At 36.9% G+C, this 16,255-nt stretch overlaps 1 protein-coding gene across 1 annotated transcript in view; it reads right to left on the bottom strand.

Moving 5' to 3' along the window:
- The window catches only part of PAX3 (paired box 3), a 94,588-nt gene that overhangs the window by 17,286 nt on the left and 61,047 nt on the right, over positions 1 to 16,255 (bottom strand). The window contains 1 exon segment of the mRNA XM_032225478.1: positions 4,767 to 4,972. Within this exon segment, the coding sequence (XP_032081369.1) occupies positions 4,767 to 4,972 (206 nt within the window).

Here is a 16,255-nt window from a genome sequence, read left to right on the forward strand (position 1 = left end):
TGAAAAGCCTAATCTGTGATTGTATTCAATTTAAATACACTCCATTAAGGTTCTTTTCATGTTTGTTCTTTGTATTATGAAGGTTCTTCTACTTATCTGGACATTTTACTCTAGTTGTAATTATTATTTTAATTTACCTATCAATAGTATTTATTAGTTTAATTTGCCTGTCAATAATATTCAATTATTCTATTTATTTTACTATTTTCATTACCCTAATAAAACTAATTATTTTTAATTAATTGCCATCCTTTTATTATATTTTCTCATTAAGAAAGCTTGCCTTTTCTTATCTTAAAATAAAAAGAGACATTTCCTTAGTGTGTTTAAATTGACCAATTTTAGTTTGAAGAACATAACCATATCAGTTCCCAATTCAGGACATACCTTTCTGTTTTCAGGTGATGCTTCACCTTTCCCCTACTAATATTTATCTTCTACTGTGTGCTATTACAGTAGATAACAAAATATCCAGGTTATGATTTAAAGGGCCAATTTCTTGAGACCATGTTTTGTCACTGCCTCAAAATATTTCTAGTTCTGATATAAAAGACAAGATTGTGCATTGTTATTATTCCATTTGTGGACTAGGAATTGAATCTTACTAATACAGGACAGCACCCTTTACTGGCATAGCATTTGCCACTCTCTTGTCACTACCTTCTTTTTTCATGAACCAATCACTTCATTATGGCTAATGATAGGGATGTCGTGCATGTTCTCCACAACAAAGGAAGGGCTGCTGTGTTTTCTTCCAAGTATATGAAAATGATCCACCAGTGAACACAAGCCCTGAAACACATTTATTTCCATTCATTCCCCTGCCCTATCTTTCAGCATACAAAGGGATGCCCTCCAGTTAAAAATTGTTCTGAAAAGTTAATTGGACCAATATGAAGGTGGGAGATCCACCGCTTAGTAAAATAAGCATAACAACAGCATAGCAACATTGGAAAGAGGCAAACTTTCCTCTGATATGCATCCTTGTCCATATCTTGACCATGATTTCCTATAACTTCCAATCATTTAGAGATATTTATTGTTGTACAATTTTGTAAAAGGGCATTGTCAATCAAAGGCAGAGAGAGAGAGAGAGGGAGAGAGAGAGAGAGAGAGAGAGTGAGTTAGTTATGGGGTTGTCTCAGCAACATAATCACAAATGAGATGATGGGACACTTGCCATATTGTGTGTATTAGTATATGTTTATATCTGTATGTATTTTTGTGCTACCTTTATGATACTATTGCAGTGGCAAACTTCCTAATTTTGTTTTTCCTCTTACCCAAAATTCCATCATTCTCTCCTTTCCTTTTTTGTTCATATCCTTCCATCATTTAATGTCTACTACTTCCAATCTTTTTCTTCCCTCCCCCCGCCCTGTCATTTCTTTCATGGCCACTGAATCAGCCTAAAATTAAATAAATACTTCAGATATACAGCATTGCAGCAAAGAGGGAGGTACATTTTCTGGCTTAAATTAGATGTGTCTCTATCAATGCACTAGTCTTTTGATTTGGTACGTATTTGGCATTCATCCTTGTAAAGCTCAGGCTCTGTTTAGAGGAAACTATCCTCTATTGTCTTGATAAATTCTCTTTTCAAACATTTTGCCTATTTGAATGAGAGATCATGTTCCCTTAAAAGCACATTGGTAATTTTCTGTTTAGGATAAGTCAGTTGAAATGTCACGGCCAATTTCACGAAGTTAAGCCTGGGGGAAGAACCACAGCTTTGAAAGGATACCCGGCCAGCATCAATGGAATAAGATCTTGCCTTGTCCAGTTATAAACTACTTCAGAGAAAAATGATAACAAAGGGGAAAAATGTAAATATTGGGGAATTGAGTTGGAAATCATCCGCAAGGTCATCTAGTCTGTTCCATTCCAAACCTGAATATATTGGACTGATACATCCAAGCTATTAAAATTCCTGTCCTATTTTTCACAGGGAATTTTGCTACAGCGATTTACTATTTAAAAGAAAAAAAACATTTATCTGATCATGCTGACTGTGGAATTCTGGGAGTTGAAGTCCACACCAGTGGTGGGTTCTGGATCCCATTCCAACCATACGCAACGCTCCAGCTGCTCAGAGGAGCACCGTGCATGCACTGTACACATCGTGCACGTGCACAGAAGCGCTGTAGACTTAAAAGACTGGTAAGGAGCTTGGACGGGTGGGTGGGCCCTCCGGAGTACTCTACCAGAATGGTATCTGGTGCTCTGGGCAGGCTCCAGTACACCCGTACCTGGACATACCACCTGCAATCCACCACTGGTCCACATCTCTTAAAGTTACTGAGATTGGAAACACTGTCCTAAATTATGAAAAAGACATTGCTTGATTGTGTTCAAGCGTCTTCGTTATGTGAAATATATTTAAGATAAGAAGCTTGGATTTCTGGTGTGTGACTAGAACTTAAATACCCAAGAAGCAAAGCACCAACTGATTGAAGATAACATAGTTTTGATATGAGAAAATTTGCATAGAGAACTTCAGAACGTTTTCTGGCACAGTTATGAGTTGTAACAAGAATTAAATGGTCATCTCTAAATGTTAATCCTGGAAATCTTATGCCCAAATCGATTGCACCATAAACTCTCAAAATACTTCTCTATAAATTTCAGTGCAGCTCTCCTCGATTCGGTTTATTAAACTATTAAACTTGTATGCCACCCTATTCCCAAAGGGACTCAGGGTGGCTAACAAACCAAGGGGAAGGGAACAATACAAGAACAAACAAGACAAAAAACAGATTACAAAGAACAGTTTAAAAAACTCACAACAGTCACAACAATTCGAGTGGGGCTGGGAACTCATCAGCCCCAGGCCTGCTGGAACAGCCAGGTCTTGACGGCTTTGCGGAAAGCCTGAAGGGTGGAGAGGGTCCGAATCTCCACGGGGAGGTCGTTCCAGAGGGCCAGAGTAGCCACAGAAAAGGCTCTCCTCTGAGTAGTCGACAGTCGACATTGGCCGGCGGATGAAATTCGTAGGAGGCCTAGTCTGTGGGATCTAATAGGTCTTTGGGAGATAATTGGCAGGAGGCGGTCTCTCAAGTACCCAGGTCCAATACCATGTAAGGCTTTATAAGTAATGAACGATTCATGTGATTACTGTTTGCAATCTTTCTACGGGGGTTTCTAACAAGCAATATCAAAGCAGGAACCAAGATGTGCTTAATAGCTATGTGATTTGCTTAATGACTGCAGCAAAAGAGGTCATAAAATTATCTAACATGCCTTAGCAACAGAGGTCCCAATCCAAATTGTAATCATAAATTCAGAACTACTGTCTGGATGACTTGGTATTTTGTATTTGATATTTGACAGCCAACTGTTGTTAAAGTTTTAAAAGGGGTAATATTTGCAGAGAATATTTGTCACTCTGGCCATTTTAAAGAGCTATCCCAATAATCTTGCTGCAGCAATTTACAATTTTTGCATAGGCAAGAGATTGGTTGAAGTGCAACTTATCCCTTATTCCAAAAAAATCCTTGCTCGACAGCATTTGGCTCCATTTATTTATTCAGCAAGTCACTTTATCCAGGATTTTTATTGTTTTTTTTTAACAATTCCAAGCATCATAACAATCAGCTTAATACATCTATCATTATAACTTTATGTACATACTTTCGTACCTGCCTCTTTCTGAGCTTATTCTCTTGGTTTATACATTTGCCACCATTAAATGTAAACCTTTCTGTAAAACTGGATATATTTCAAATAATAGACATTCAACCAATGCAGCCCTTTTTTGAACTACTATTTACTAGCAGATAACTTTGTTCTGACTACATCTTAAGAATTATCCTAAGTAGTAATTTAAGCATTTATGTGACTACACAAGTGCCAAGATTCAAGCAAAAATGTTTCTTTGAGCACACGGAGAGTTATTGGAGGTATGGCGGTTGGGAAGATAAATGTCAAGAGTTCCCTGGAGTTTTCTATTTCAGTGGTGCAAGGTACAGACAAGTGGCACTTAAATTCCCAGGTCTTCTTTTAATTCCCAAAAGTTCACTCCCACTGATACTTTAACCATTGATTGATTGTGGTTGTTTCCCCCTTTCTTTGTGCTGTTTTAAGGGGAAAGCCCATATGTTCTACACAGTAGAAAATTTGCCAGACTGGAGATCACAGGAGTGAGTGTGAGACACAACGTGTCTCAAGGGAACCAAAAAAACCATAAGGAATGTAAAATGTCACAGGGTTAAAGCCACATTAAGACAGCTGTTATGTTAATGAGGCTTCTGCTTTTCTTGTAGCTGGGAGTCACTGCATTAGAAAAATATGAATGTTGATGGTCCACTTTAAAGCAGACATCCCAGAACTGAATATGCAAATATTTAAAGTAAGGAGTTCAAATTTGCAGAGGTTTTTTAAATAGTTAATTTTTAGCCATAGTCAATTTTCAGTTTCAATATCTGAAACATGTCAATATATTTAATGATGTGTTTTTATGTATTTATCTTTCATACTTTCTATTTTAAATGATAAAAAATAAAGTCCGTCCAATATGTTTCAAAATATAAATCACACTGATTTTCTTACCCCAGTTACCTAAATAAATTATGCATCAAATGTGGGGTCCGAAGAGCTTCTTTCAGCACTACCGAATGTTCTGATAACTCCTCAAAATAAAAATGGTCTTGCAACATAACTTATCTTATCATTCTTCGCCAAGAAAAAAAATCCTTATTAAAGACATATCTGTTCCCCCACACAACTAATAGAAGAAGGCTGTTTGGAACTTTTAAGATAATATTCACCTGAACCCGAGCCTCTGTGAGTTTAGCTCTTTGTGCAAGTTCCTCTCTGGTGTAAATGTCAGGATAATGAGTCCTCTCAAAAGCTCTCTCCAGCTCTTCTAATTGTTCTGCTGTGAAAGTGGTTCTGCTTCGCCGTTGCTTTCTCTTCAGTGGCAAATCTGGCTCAGAATCAATGTCAGAACCTTCATCTGATTGTTGTGCTGAAGCTAGAAAGCAAGCAAACAAGCAATGGAGCAATTAATATTGGATTGGGAGAGCAGGAGAAAAATGACCGGAACTAGCACTAAGCAAATTGTGTTTTATTCAAATAACAGTAGTCCAATTTTAAACAATAAGCAGTCTTGGAATATTAGAGGATGCTACATCATATTTCCTTCAATGACTCAATAATTCTTTATAGAAACTTCAGAAAATATAGTCATTTTTCTTTCTATACTTAGTGAACTAGGGTTGCCTTTCCAGCCATCTAATGCCACTTAATTCCTCTGTGCACTGTTCATGGTTTCACCATAACTTATTAAAATTAGCTAGTTTGACCCAATGCATTAAAGCATTAATTATAACCTGCAAATCATAAAGTTTAGTTCTAAGCAAAATGCATTAGAGTTTACCATGCTAAATACACAAGTCTTTGAAGACATTGTGTATTCAACATGGTAAGATCTAATGTATTTTGCTTAGAATTAAACTTTATGATTTGCAGGAAGATTAGTGGATTAGTGGATTCTAAAAATTAAAAACTCAAAACAGGAATGAAAAATTAAAATTAATTTATCACAAACAAACGTCTATATTTAGTATATTTGCATAAAATGCATTCTTTAAAACAATATAAAATACAAGAACATAATAAATGATTTTCAGATTAATTAATTTACAACTTTTATTTTGTGGCAACAAATAACTACCATAAAAAACTACCATAATAACTACCATCAGCAACCCTTCCAGCACTGATGCCCTCATAACTCCCTTTATTTCTAGAATACAAGCTTTAGATACATTTTAATCTAAGTTGTAATTTCTTTTCATTCTAGAAACTTTATTGTTGTTGTGTTTATTGCCCAATCATCTACGTCAGTGTTCCTCAACTTTGGCAACTTCAAGATATGTTGACTTCAGTGGTAGGTTGCCAATTTTTTTTACTACCGGTTCGGGCACATGCGTGATGCTTCTGTGCATGTGCAGAAGCTTCTGCGCATGTGTAGAAATGCATAGGTGGTTGGACAGAGCCTCCCACCGCCGCTACTACTGGTTTGCCTGATCTGGGCTGAACAGGGAGTAACCCACCTTTGGTTGACTTCGGCTGGCAAATTCTGGAGCTGAAGTCCACACTACTTAAAGTTGCTGGCATTTTATGTAAGGGAGCCATTCCTGCATGACTTTGCTTGCAGTAGTGTCCTAAAAATATTCTTGCTGGCACTTTGGATTTTGACTTCAGCAAGTGAATTTCCTGGTCCAGATGATTCCCTGACTAACTTGATGCAGAAGCTAATAGCACACTTAAAAACATCAGACATGATTGTGAAGCAAAGAGGAAATTACAAGCTAAACTGTACATGTGTTTGACTACTTAGCACAAGAATAGAGAAATGCATTGTTTTTCTTATCTGTAGCTGATAAAAATGTGCTGACAGTATTTGCTTGGAATAAAAAAGTATATCTATGCTATCCAGTAGCACGTTTGAGGTGCTGTCACTAGACAAGAACCTTTTAAAAATTTAAGTAGAGGGATTCAATATAGGCTTCTTTAATTGGAAGTCAATATAATTCATAGAAATAAATGTGAGCTGGGAAAATGAAATTGTGATTGTTCTGGTTCGTCATCTGTTTGCTGGTGACTTTGATTCTATGCATAACTAAGTCTGCCTTCCTGGTGATTAGGGAATGATGGTGCGTGTTGAAGAATAAATGGACATGCAGTAGGAAATATGTCACATGCAAACTGGATGTAGAGAAGCACAATCTCTGGTTATAGTTACAGTTGTTTTGCCAGATGGAAAGTTTCTGAGAAACCTATTGATCTGCATTTTTACACATTCAGGTTGGTCTTAAATGCAAGTTCATCATAGATTAGTAAATCTTTGTTGCCAAAGGTTAATTATTGATAGATAGTCCAATCTGGTTTGTATCAGGAGGGAAGAGATAGGAAGTTTCTTGTCTCCCCTCATGTTCACTGGTATTGAGGATGTAGATAGGATGACAATAATATTACAACTTCTTTTTGTTTTATACATGATTGTATAGTAATCTAATATGTATATATTTTATGTTGGGCTTATGGATCAACTTGGATATGTTGTTACCCTACTACAGGAGTGTCAAACCTGTGTCATCGCATGATGTATCATGATTCCCCCCCCCCTTCACTAAATCAGGCATGGGTGTGGCCAGCACGTGATGCATCCGGTCCGTGGGCTATGAATTTGACAGACCTGCCCTAGTATATGCCACATGAAAGATTTATATGCACTATTTACCCTTTTCACCCAGCATTTTCTCTGCCTGAATTGGCAAAGGTGCCCAGAGGTTATTGCTGAATATATATGTCTGAAGGATCAATATCCATATCCTGACCAACATTCTGGGTTCATCATCACTATGGCAAACACATAAGGCCCCAATTCTGCTTGTCTTTAGGAAAACCATTAAGACTGATTTTTTTCCTCTCAAGCATTTAAGTTCAGGTTCCCGTTTTGGTTGTTTTTATTATTATATTTGGTTGCTATTTTATATATTATATTAGTTGAGGTTCTGCTTGTCCTGGTAGAAAATATCATGTAGGAGAGGCAAGTGCCCAGCCCCATCTGCTAGGGAATGCCAGCTGGGAGCCTTTTCTCTTGGAACATCATCTCCCAAGAGATCAGATTGGTCTTAACCCCTTTCTGATTTTGTTAGACCTTAAAGACTTGGTTTTGCCATCTGCTTGGCGTAGAACCTGTTACTATTTTGATAGTTGCTGGTCTTTGGTATACACTGCTTATAGATTGTGTCATTATAGTGATTTATTTTTTATTTTCTGTTTGTGTGTGTGTTGTTGTTTTGTATTGTTTTGTATTTGTTGTTGTACAACAAATGAACCATATGAGCCATATGGTTCACAGCAACTAAGTAAGCAGCGTCCCAAAATGCCAACAATACAACAACAAATACAAAACAATACAAAACAACACAGCGAGAGAGAGTTATATAAATTGCAATAATAAATAAATATTTGGAGCTTTTAAAATTTGTCTTGCCTTAGTTTATTCTTTGTTCTTGTTGTTTTCTGTTGGCCACCAAATTGTTGAAATTGGATGACCTTACAAATTTAGTAAATGTAAATAAATAATAAATATAATTAGCTGAAAAGAGAATTCAACGATATCCAATTCTCTAGCATATGTTCTCAAATAAATTGAAAGACAGATGGAATGCAAATACAAAACAAATTCAGTCAAGTATATTGAAATCATTTTAGAAACATACTCCACAGTGTAGTATAGGAAAAGAATTTCTGTTTTTCTATTATTATATCCCCTTAGCACATGTAAGTAAGATTATCTGAGCAAAAGGAGTTTTAGCAATCTCTTTGCTTTCTTTAAATGGGAACAATTTTGGAATTATCTGAGTACTATTTTGTAAAATAAAAAAGGCTGAACTGAACCACTGCATGTATTTATTTAAGTTTGGTAATTAGCTAGAAATATAAACCAACAAGAATTAAACATTTAAAATCAATTGAACATGGAGCTAAGAATTGCAAAGTAGGCGTTCTATCCCCTAGCTAAGCCTTATCACTTCACACTGGCTGAAACTGAAGGCCACAGGCATGTGTGCTAGACCACCTTCAACATGATAAGATTTCAGTGTCTCTACTAAAGAGCTGGTTTCCCATGCACATCCCTGTATAAAACGCTGAGTTACAGGATTTTCCAATACCTACCATTGATGGGCTTTATCTTAGCATCAGTCAAACGTCTGTGTGTGAGTTTTAATCAGAGGTGAAATTCAGCGGGTTTTGACAAATTCTGAAGAACTGGTAGCACAAATTTTGAGTAATTTAGAGAACCGGCAAATACCTCTGGCTGGCCCCAGAGTGGGTTGGGAATAGAGATTTTGCAGTATCCTTCCACTGGAGTGGGGTGGGAATGGAGATGTTGCAGTATCCTTCCCCTACCATGCTCACCAAGCCACGCCCCAGAACCAGTAGTAAAATAATTTGAATTTCACCACCAGGTTTAATTATATACTTCAATTAAGGTTAATGAATCTTAAAAGTTGTCTTATAAGGATAATTTTGAATACATTCCATCTAGACAAATTATTTTCCTCAGCCATCCCCTCTGCTGATCTTAGGATCCAAACTATCTCACTGTTCTCAGCTCCCCAAAACTTACTTGCTTTTTCTATTTAACCAATTTGGAGTCCATCTAACTCTCAAGGACTCTGCACAGCTCACAACGTAAAAAGTAAGACAAATCTCACAAAAGAAAAAATATTCATGATCAGCCTGAAGAAAAATGTATCAACAAAAAGCTATCCAAAAGTGGCTCAATCATCGCCGTGACCCAAGGCCTTGGAGAATAGAAAAGTCTTCATATTCAGGTCCTTAACATCATCAAGGTAAGAGCCATCTAGATAGAAAGCTGGATTGCTGCTTCTTTATTTGGAAATAAGATGTAAAACCCATAAGCTACAAAAGAACAGCCATGAAGTTTGATTTTTTTTCTTAAAAGAATTAAAACTAAATTGAGTGATTCTTTGTTCTTTATCCCATTATGACCTGTTTGATGGTTCCAGGAAACACCATAAACAAATATATCTAGAGAAACTCTGTACAACTAATACACATAATCATTCATTCTCTTAATTGTCTCTATTCTCAGGGAACTATTTGATTTAACTAATTGTAGCAGCAAAGCATGACAACCATTTGAAAAGCATGTATCAACTTCCAATATAATATATTGTATGGATTTATCTAATCACTAGTTTTCTTGCTCGCCATTTGAAATCAATGGCTTTTTTCATGTACAACTACACAGAGCAACCATACTGTATATGTAATGCTATTCCAGGGCTAACATCAGGAGGCTCAAAATCGTACAAGGATTTTTATTCAAAACTGAAGCTCTTGAGCCATTTTGCAAAACTGCATGTGTAACTTTTTATCTGGAAATAAAGCAAATTCTAAATACTATCTATACAAGGTATCTTCCAACTTTACTAATTTGTCTAGCAAAATGTTATTTATATTATTTAGGAAGATGAATATCATAGCTATATTCCCTTCTGTGGAATACATTCTGGATTTCTAAATGATGCCATGTACTTATATGGAAAACTTATATCTCTAGATTCCCAGAATTTATGCATTGGGTGGAGATGTCACAAAGCATTATTGTAAGCCATATAGTTGACTTATTTATGCGCTTTGCATACAACCATACTTTTTTTATTTACCAAAAGCCAAATGCATCTATTTCCATACAGTAACTTGAGCGCTATGAGCAGATCTGTTGTCTTTTTCTGACCTACAGTGTCCTTTTTTGTAGTGAAATCTCCATGAGTGACCTCTAGCATGTTTACTCGGGTACAAGGGAGGAGAGGCTGCAGGCAAGGCTGATATCCCTTCACAGGCTCAGAGTAAATGACAAATGACACTTTCCCTTTGTGAACTTCAAGATTTTTGTTGACTTATTTGGCAGCTTTTGTTGAGTCCTTAGAAATGGCCTGTGGCTGAGGCCTATTCTACCAATTTCCACGCTCCATCTGTGGTATCCATCAACAGGGCCTTTTACCCGCATTCAGGGCTCTGACACCTGCCTAGCAGGATGCAGGAGACACAAAGAAAACTGAAGTGGATGAGAAAATGGGTGGGGGGAAGGAGGAGGTAAGGGAAGGTTGAACTGGATGCTCTGTAGGGGTTAATCCATATCTCTTCAGTCTAGAGGCTGCAGCACCTGGAACTTCTTTTATCCCCTGGAGGGAAATCAGCGAAGTTTTAAAATGTTAAATATATGACCTTAGCATTTAAGAAAAATTCCTTCCAGAAAAAGAAAAATGACTGCAATGGGCACAGATTCACTTTGGGAGCTTTCTAAAAAAATCAGTAGGGGACAGTAAGCAAAGTGGCTATATATGGGAGGAAGGCTTGTTTATTTGTTTTTTAAAGAAATATCCTTGTTTGTTTTAACCAAAAGGTTTCACCAGCTGCTAACTAACTAAAGAAGAGGAGGAAAAAAACTAGAGGCATATTTTATTGCTACTGCAGGGATGAGAAAACAGATTACTGCCTGGACACTTTTATGGTCAAAGCATTTAAGGAAACATTCCCACTGGAATCTTTAACATAATTAAGATTCAAGAGCAGATACTCATCATTCTGTTCCTCGGCACAGACATTGCCACTTTGACTTTTTCCTCACTATCCTTTCTTTCTCTTATTCTCTGCTTCTAACCCTCACTGTCACCTCCCACCAGTATTACTGTTTCATTCCCCTCTTCTCCTCCTTTCAAAGTTCAGATTCACAGCAAGAGATCATTAAAAAGAAAATAAACCCCTGCCAAGTCTGGTCTAATCAAAATTGTACAGATAAATTCTGACACTTAGCAACTCCCCAAGTGCTCACAATCCTAGGAGGAATGTACAGATTACTTATGAATATGGGAGGCAGCAGGAGAGAAGTTCAGAAGGTTTAATGTCAGCGGGTAGCCACCTGTGCATTGTGTCAAGCAATCCGAGTACATGATTGCACATTTGATTAAGACTAGGATCTAGCTAAGCAAGGCACTCACTGGCCAAGTATAATACTGACCACTCTGAAATATTTTGATGTAAAACAATGTTTTTCAAACTTGGCAATTTTAATATGCCTCAACTCCCAGAATTTTCCAGCCAATGGTTTTGTTTTTTTTTCATTTTATTGTACTTTTTTCAAGATGTGATTTTATGTTTTTATTAGAGATTGTTTTATATAGCTTTTTGGAATAACATGATGATAAATACAAATAGACAAAGGGACAGCCACAGTTTACTGGCAGGTAATGTCCACCTTTCATAGAATCGCAAATGCTAGCAGGTGACATTATAGCAAACTGAAAACTTGTTTACATGGTGCAAGAAGCTCTGGATTTTTAAGCCAAATTTGTGGTTTTAGGCTCACTTGAAGAAGTACTGCTTTACTTTCTGAATTAAAGCAGACTTATTGATAACCTATAGGGACCCTAGTTAAGATTAATTAGAATGCTATATTTGAAACATTTTATACCATGGAAAATTAATTTTAAAAAATTAAACATATATAAAACATTTGTTAGAGGATCAGCTTAGCATAGTGGTTAAAGGCAGTATGCTAGAAATCAGAAGTTTAGAGTTTTAATCCATATTTAGACACAATATGGTCTAGGTGACCTTGGCCAATCAGAAGTGGAATAGGGTGCCCTGCCTGAGCAGAAGACTGGACTAGAAGACCTCCAAGGTCCTTGCCAGCTCTATTCTGATTCTGATTCTATCTCTCAGCCCTAGGAAGAAGTCGCTAGTAAAATTCTTCTGAAATATATATTTAAAAAAAAAACTTTCAGGAATTAGTCCAGGCAACTGCCAAGAGCAAACACTAATAAGGTGTAAGCACAATAAGTAAAGATAAAGGTTCCCCTTGCACATGTGTGCTAGTCATTCCCCACTCTGGAGGGCGGTGCTCATCTCCGTTTCAAAGCCGAAGAGCTAGCACTGTCTGAAGAGATCTCATATGGCAGGCATGACTAAATGCCAAATGCACATGGAACACTGTTATCTTTCTTCCAAAGTGGTTCCTATTTTTCTACTTGCATTTTTACGTGTTTTCAAACTGCTAGGTTGGCAAAAGCTGGGCCAAGAAATGGGAGCTCCCTCTGTTACGCGGCACTAGGGATTTGAACCGCTGAACTGCCAACCTTTCTGATCGACAAGCTCAGTGTATCTATATCACTATATGAATAAGCTCCACTGCATGTTCTTCTCAGCATTTAACTTAATCTTGGCAATTAAATAATCATTCAAGTAAACTATAGATTCAGGACTATATGATTCAGTTAAGATGAAGTATCCTCATTTCAGTAATAAGAATAAGACTGAAGAGAGACTAATATCTGAATGAAATAGTCTTTGGCCTAGCAAGGAAAATATCTTTTTTTGATTCTTGCAAGCAAAATCCATCCTGGCCAAGAAATAAATCTCTATTTGTTTGTTTATATGATTTATAGATCCTACATCTCAATGATTGTCAGTGGTTTACAAAATTAAAATACAATAATTTCCAAAACATCCATAATACAATAAAAACAACAATTTACAGCCCTCTAATCCAGGTCCAGAAACCTACTATAGATGGGGCTAATTTAAATTCCAGGGCCATGCTATTATAAATGAACTAATGAAAAATATGCTTAAATATGCTTTTTGACCCCCTCCCAAAGTGTACTGTAAGTTTGTCCTCAGATCAATGTCTCAAATCAGTTAATTCTAGATACAGAAGACTGCTCAGAAATTAGTGGAACCTCTGCAAAACAGTGCTTCCAAAAGCTAATCCTCATATATTCAATAATGATGAAAGATGCAAAGAGATCCAAAAGAATTAGGATTGCATTACCTCCATATAGGTCCTGATAAAGATCACAAGCCAAGACAATCAATGCTATTTTACTTCGTACCCAAGCCAGAACCCTAATTGAAAATTATTAGATCCAAAGAAACTGCTTCTTTTAGAAAACATTGCAGCTGCATCCTGTGCCCACTCAATGACTTACTCTTTGAAAAAGGCAAAGGGTTGTGATTGTTATAAAAATTAGTAGGCTCCAAGGAAGACCTCATAAGGAAAACACAGTCTCCATAAAAGCTTCTGCTAGTACCCTCTCTTGAAGTGAGGCACTGATAAATTCTTGGATGCAAACCCACTTCATAAACTCTCTGGAACCACTATGCATTTAGAGATCAGGCCACTGCAAGTGATAAGTATTGATCATAAAAGACCAGATGGAGAACAAACTCCAATACCAACCTAGGACCTAAATCAAAGAGCTGATATGGATATTTGGACATCAGAAACATTGCAAAGATCTAAAGTCACGTGGAGGCATTTGCCCACCAATACCTTCACATCATAGTCCTTGACATTTAAAAGCCCTTGAGCATGCAGAACTGCAAGCTAATTCTTCCCACAGTCTGGAATTCAATCCCAATGGGCTCAAGATTGACCCAGTTTTCCATCCTTCTAAGGTTAGTAAAATGAGGACCCAGATTGTTGGGGCAATATGATGATATTGTAAACTGTTCAGAAAATGCTGTAAAGCACTATGGACCAGTATGTACAAGTTTAAGTGCTATTGTTATTGCTATAAGGTATCTTAAGATCAATGCCACAGATGCTGAAAGACCCCCCAAACCCACAAAACTGATTGTCAACATCCTACCTTTTTCTAACCAAGTTTCTGTAATATATACCAAGTCTTCCCACAATTTAGTGTTAAATCAATAAAACAGGTTTGCCTGGAAGTTGCCTTTCTTACCATTTATCCATGAAGCTGATGTTGCTAACAGAGTCTGGAAAACTTTCAAGCAAAGGTTTTTCCAAATGTATTTGGAAATTCTGGAATCTAAAGCTGGAATTATTTTCATGCGAAGGATCTAACTTACCATAAAGGGTTGGTGCTTTCTGAAATAGTATATAACTCTATCTAGTCTCACTCAGGAAGCTGGTATTACATGAGAAGGAATTGTTATGCCAAACTTCAAAATAAATGTTTTTCCAAAAGTAAATGTAAATGAAATAAAACAAAATCAAACATTAAATCTATTTTACTTATTAAAGGTATTTACTTATTTATTTATATTGGGATCCCATTTGGCATGATTGTTACAGTCACCAAGGTAGAAACCAACAACCATGGGTTCTAGTGCTGCCTTAGGCATAACGCCAATTGGATGGCTTTGGGCCAGTCTCTTTTTCTTAGCCATCGGAAAAAGGCAATGGCAAATCATCTCCCCCCAACCCAAAAAAGCCCTACAATGATCCAAGATACTACTCTGAACAGAGTAGTATGATGCCTATTTGGGGCAAAAATGTGCTACATTAAACAGAGCTGACAAAAATCTTCTAGTGTCCAAGTAAGAAAATGTCCTATTAGTTGAATACAATTTGCAATCATTACCATAGGTTTCTCCTTGGTCTTCTCATCACAAGATGGTTCAAACAGCAGAAATTTCCTATTTCATGGTGTGAAATACTGTACATTGCTTAATACTGCTGAACAAGTTTCCAAAGGCCAACAAGCATGGCCAAATGTTCTCCCTATCTATGTCTTATTTCTTTCATGAGTTACACCTATCCTCCGTGAGCTGCACTGGCTTCCTATTGGTCTCCGAACACGCTTCAAAGTGCTAGTCGTTACTTTTAAAGCCCTACATGGCATTGGACCTAGCTACCTGAGAGTTACCTCCCTGCCAATTACCTCCCACAGACCGATTAGATCGCACAGACTAGGCCTCCTCCAGATTCCATCGGCCGGTCAGTGTCGACTGGCGACCCCCCGGGGGAGGGCCTTCTCTGTAGCTGCTCCGGCCCTCTGGAACGATCTCCCCGTTGAGATCCAGACCCACACTACCCTTCCGGCATTCCGTAAAGTGACTAAGACCTGGCTGTTCCGGCAGGCCTGGGGCTGTTGAATTGTCCAGTCCCATTCCAAGTTGTGGGTGTTGTTGCAATTTTAAACTGTTTATTTACTGTTTTTATATTCCCCCTCCCTTTTTTATTGTAAGCCGCCTGGAGTCTTTTGAGAGTGGGCAGCATACAAAACTAATAAATAATAATAATAACAATAATAATAATAATAATAATAATAATAATAATAATAATAACTGTACCTATTGCTCTGTTTTAAACTGTGGCTTAAAAGCAGGACAGGGGAAAGCAAGATTGTTTCATTCTGTTTTTTTAAAGTTCTTTTTAAGTGCCCAGTTAGCTAAAAATGGATAACAATCAAAAAAGAGAACAATGTTTGAATGTAGTATCTCAAATCTCAACCACTACCTCCAATGCTTTTAATCACAATATCTAAATCAAAAGAATAAGAATTGCATTAAATTTTGTCAAGGCCAATGGCAATAAATTTGATAATAAATGTGTTAGCTTAAAATGTATGAACTGTAATGAAACATATAATTAAGCACAATTTGTTTGATTTCACTGTTAGAAGTACCATCTTCTCTATTGCAAGCATAACTTTCTGTCTTTTTATCACTCTCTTATTCTCTCTATGAAAATCCTGAAGTGCAACTGAATACACATCCATTCTGAAGTAAGCCCCTCTGGATTTAGTGATGTTTACTCCCAGAAAACTAAACATGCAATTGTAGCAAAAATGACCAGTGTTTACCTTTTATAAAAGATCAAACTTAAAACTTCCAAGTGTTTACATACATCTATTTGCTAAAGTAACTTAGGGAGAAAGTAAGAGTGTTAATATTGATT

This window comes from Thamnophis elegans, chromosome 10, assembly GCF_009769535.1.
Source record: "Thamnophis elegans isolate rThaEle1 chromosome 10, rThaEle1.pri, whole genome shotgun sequence".
Lineage (NCBI taxonomy): Eukaryota > Metazoa > Chordata > Lepidosauria > Squamata > Colubridae > Thamnophis > Thamnophis elegans.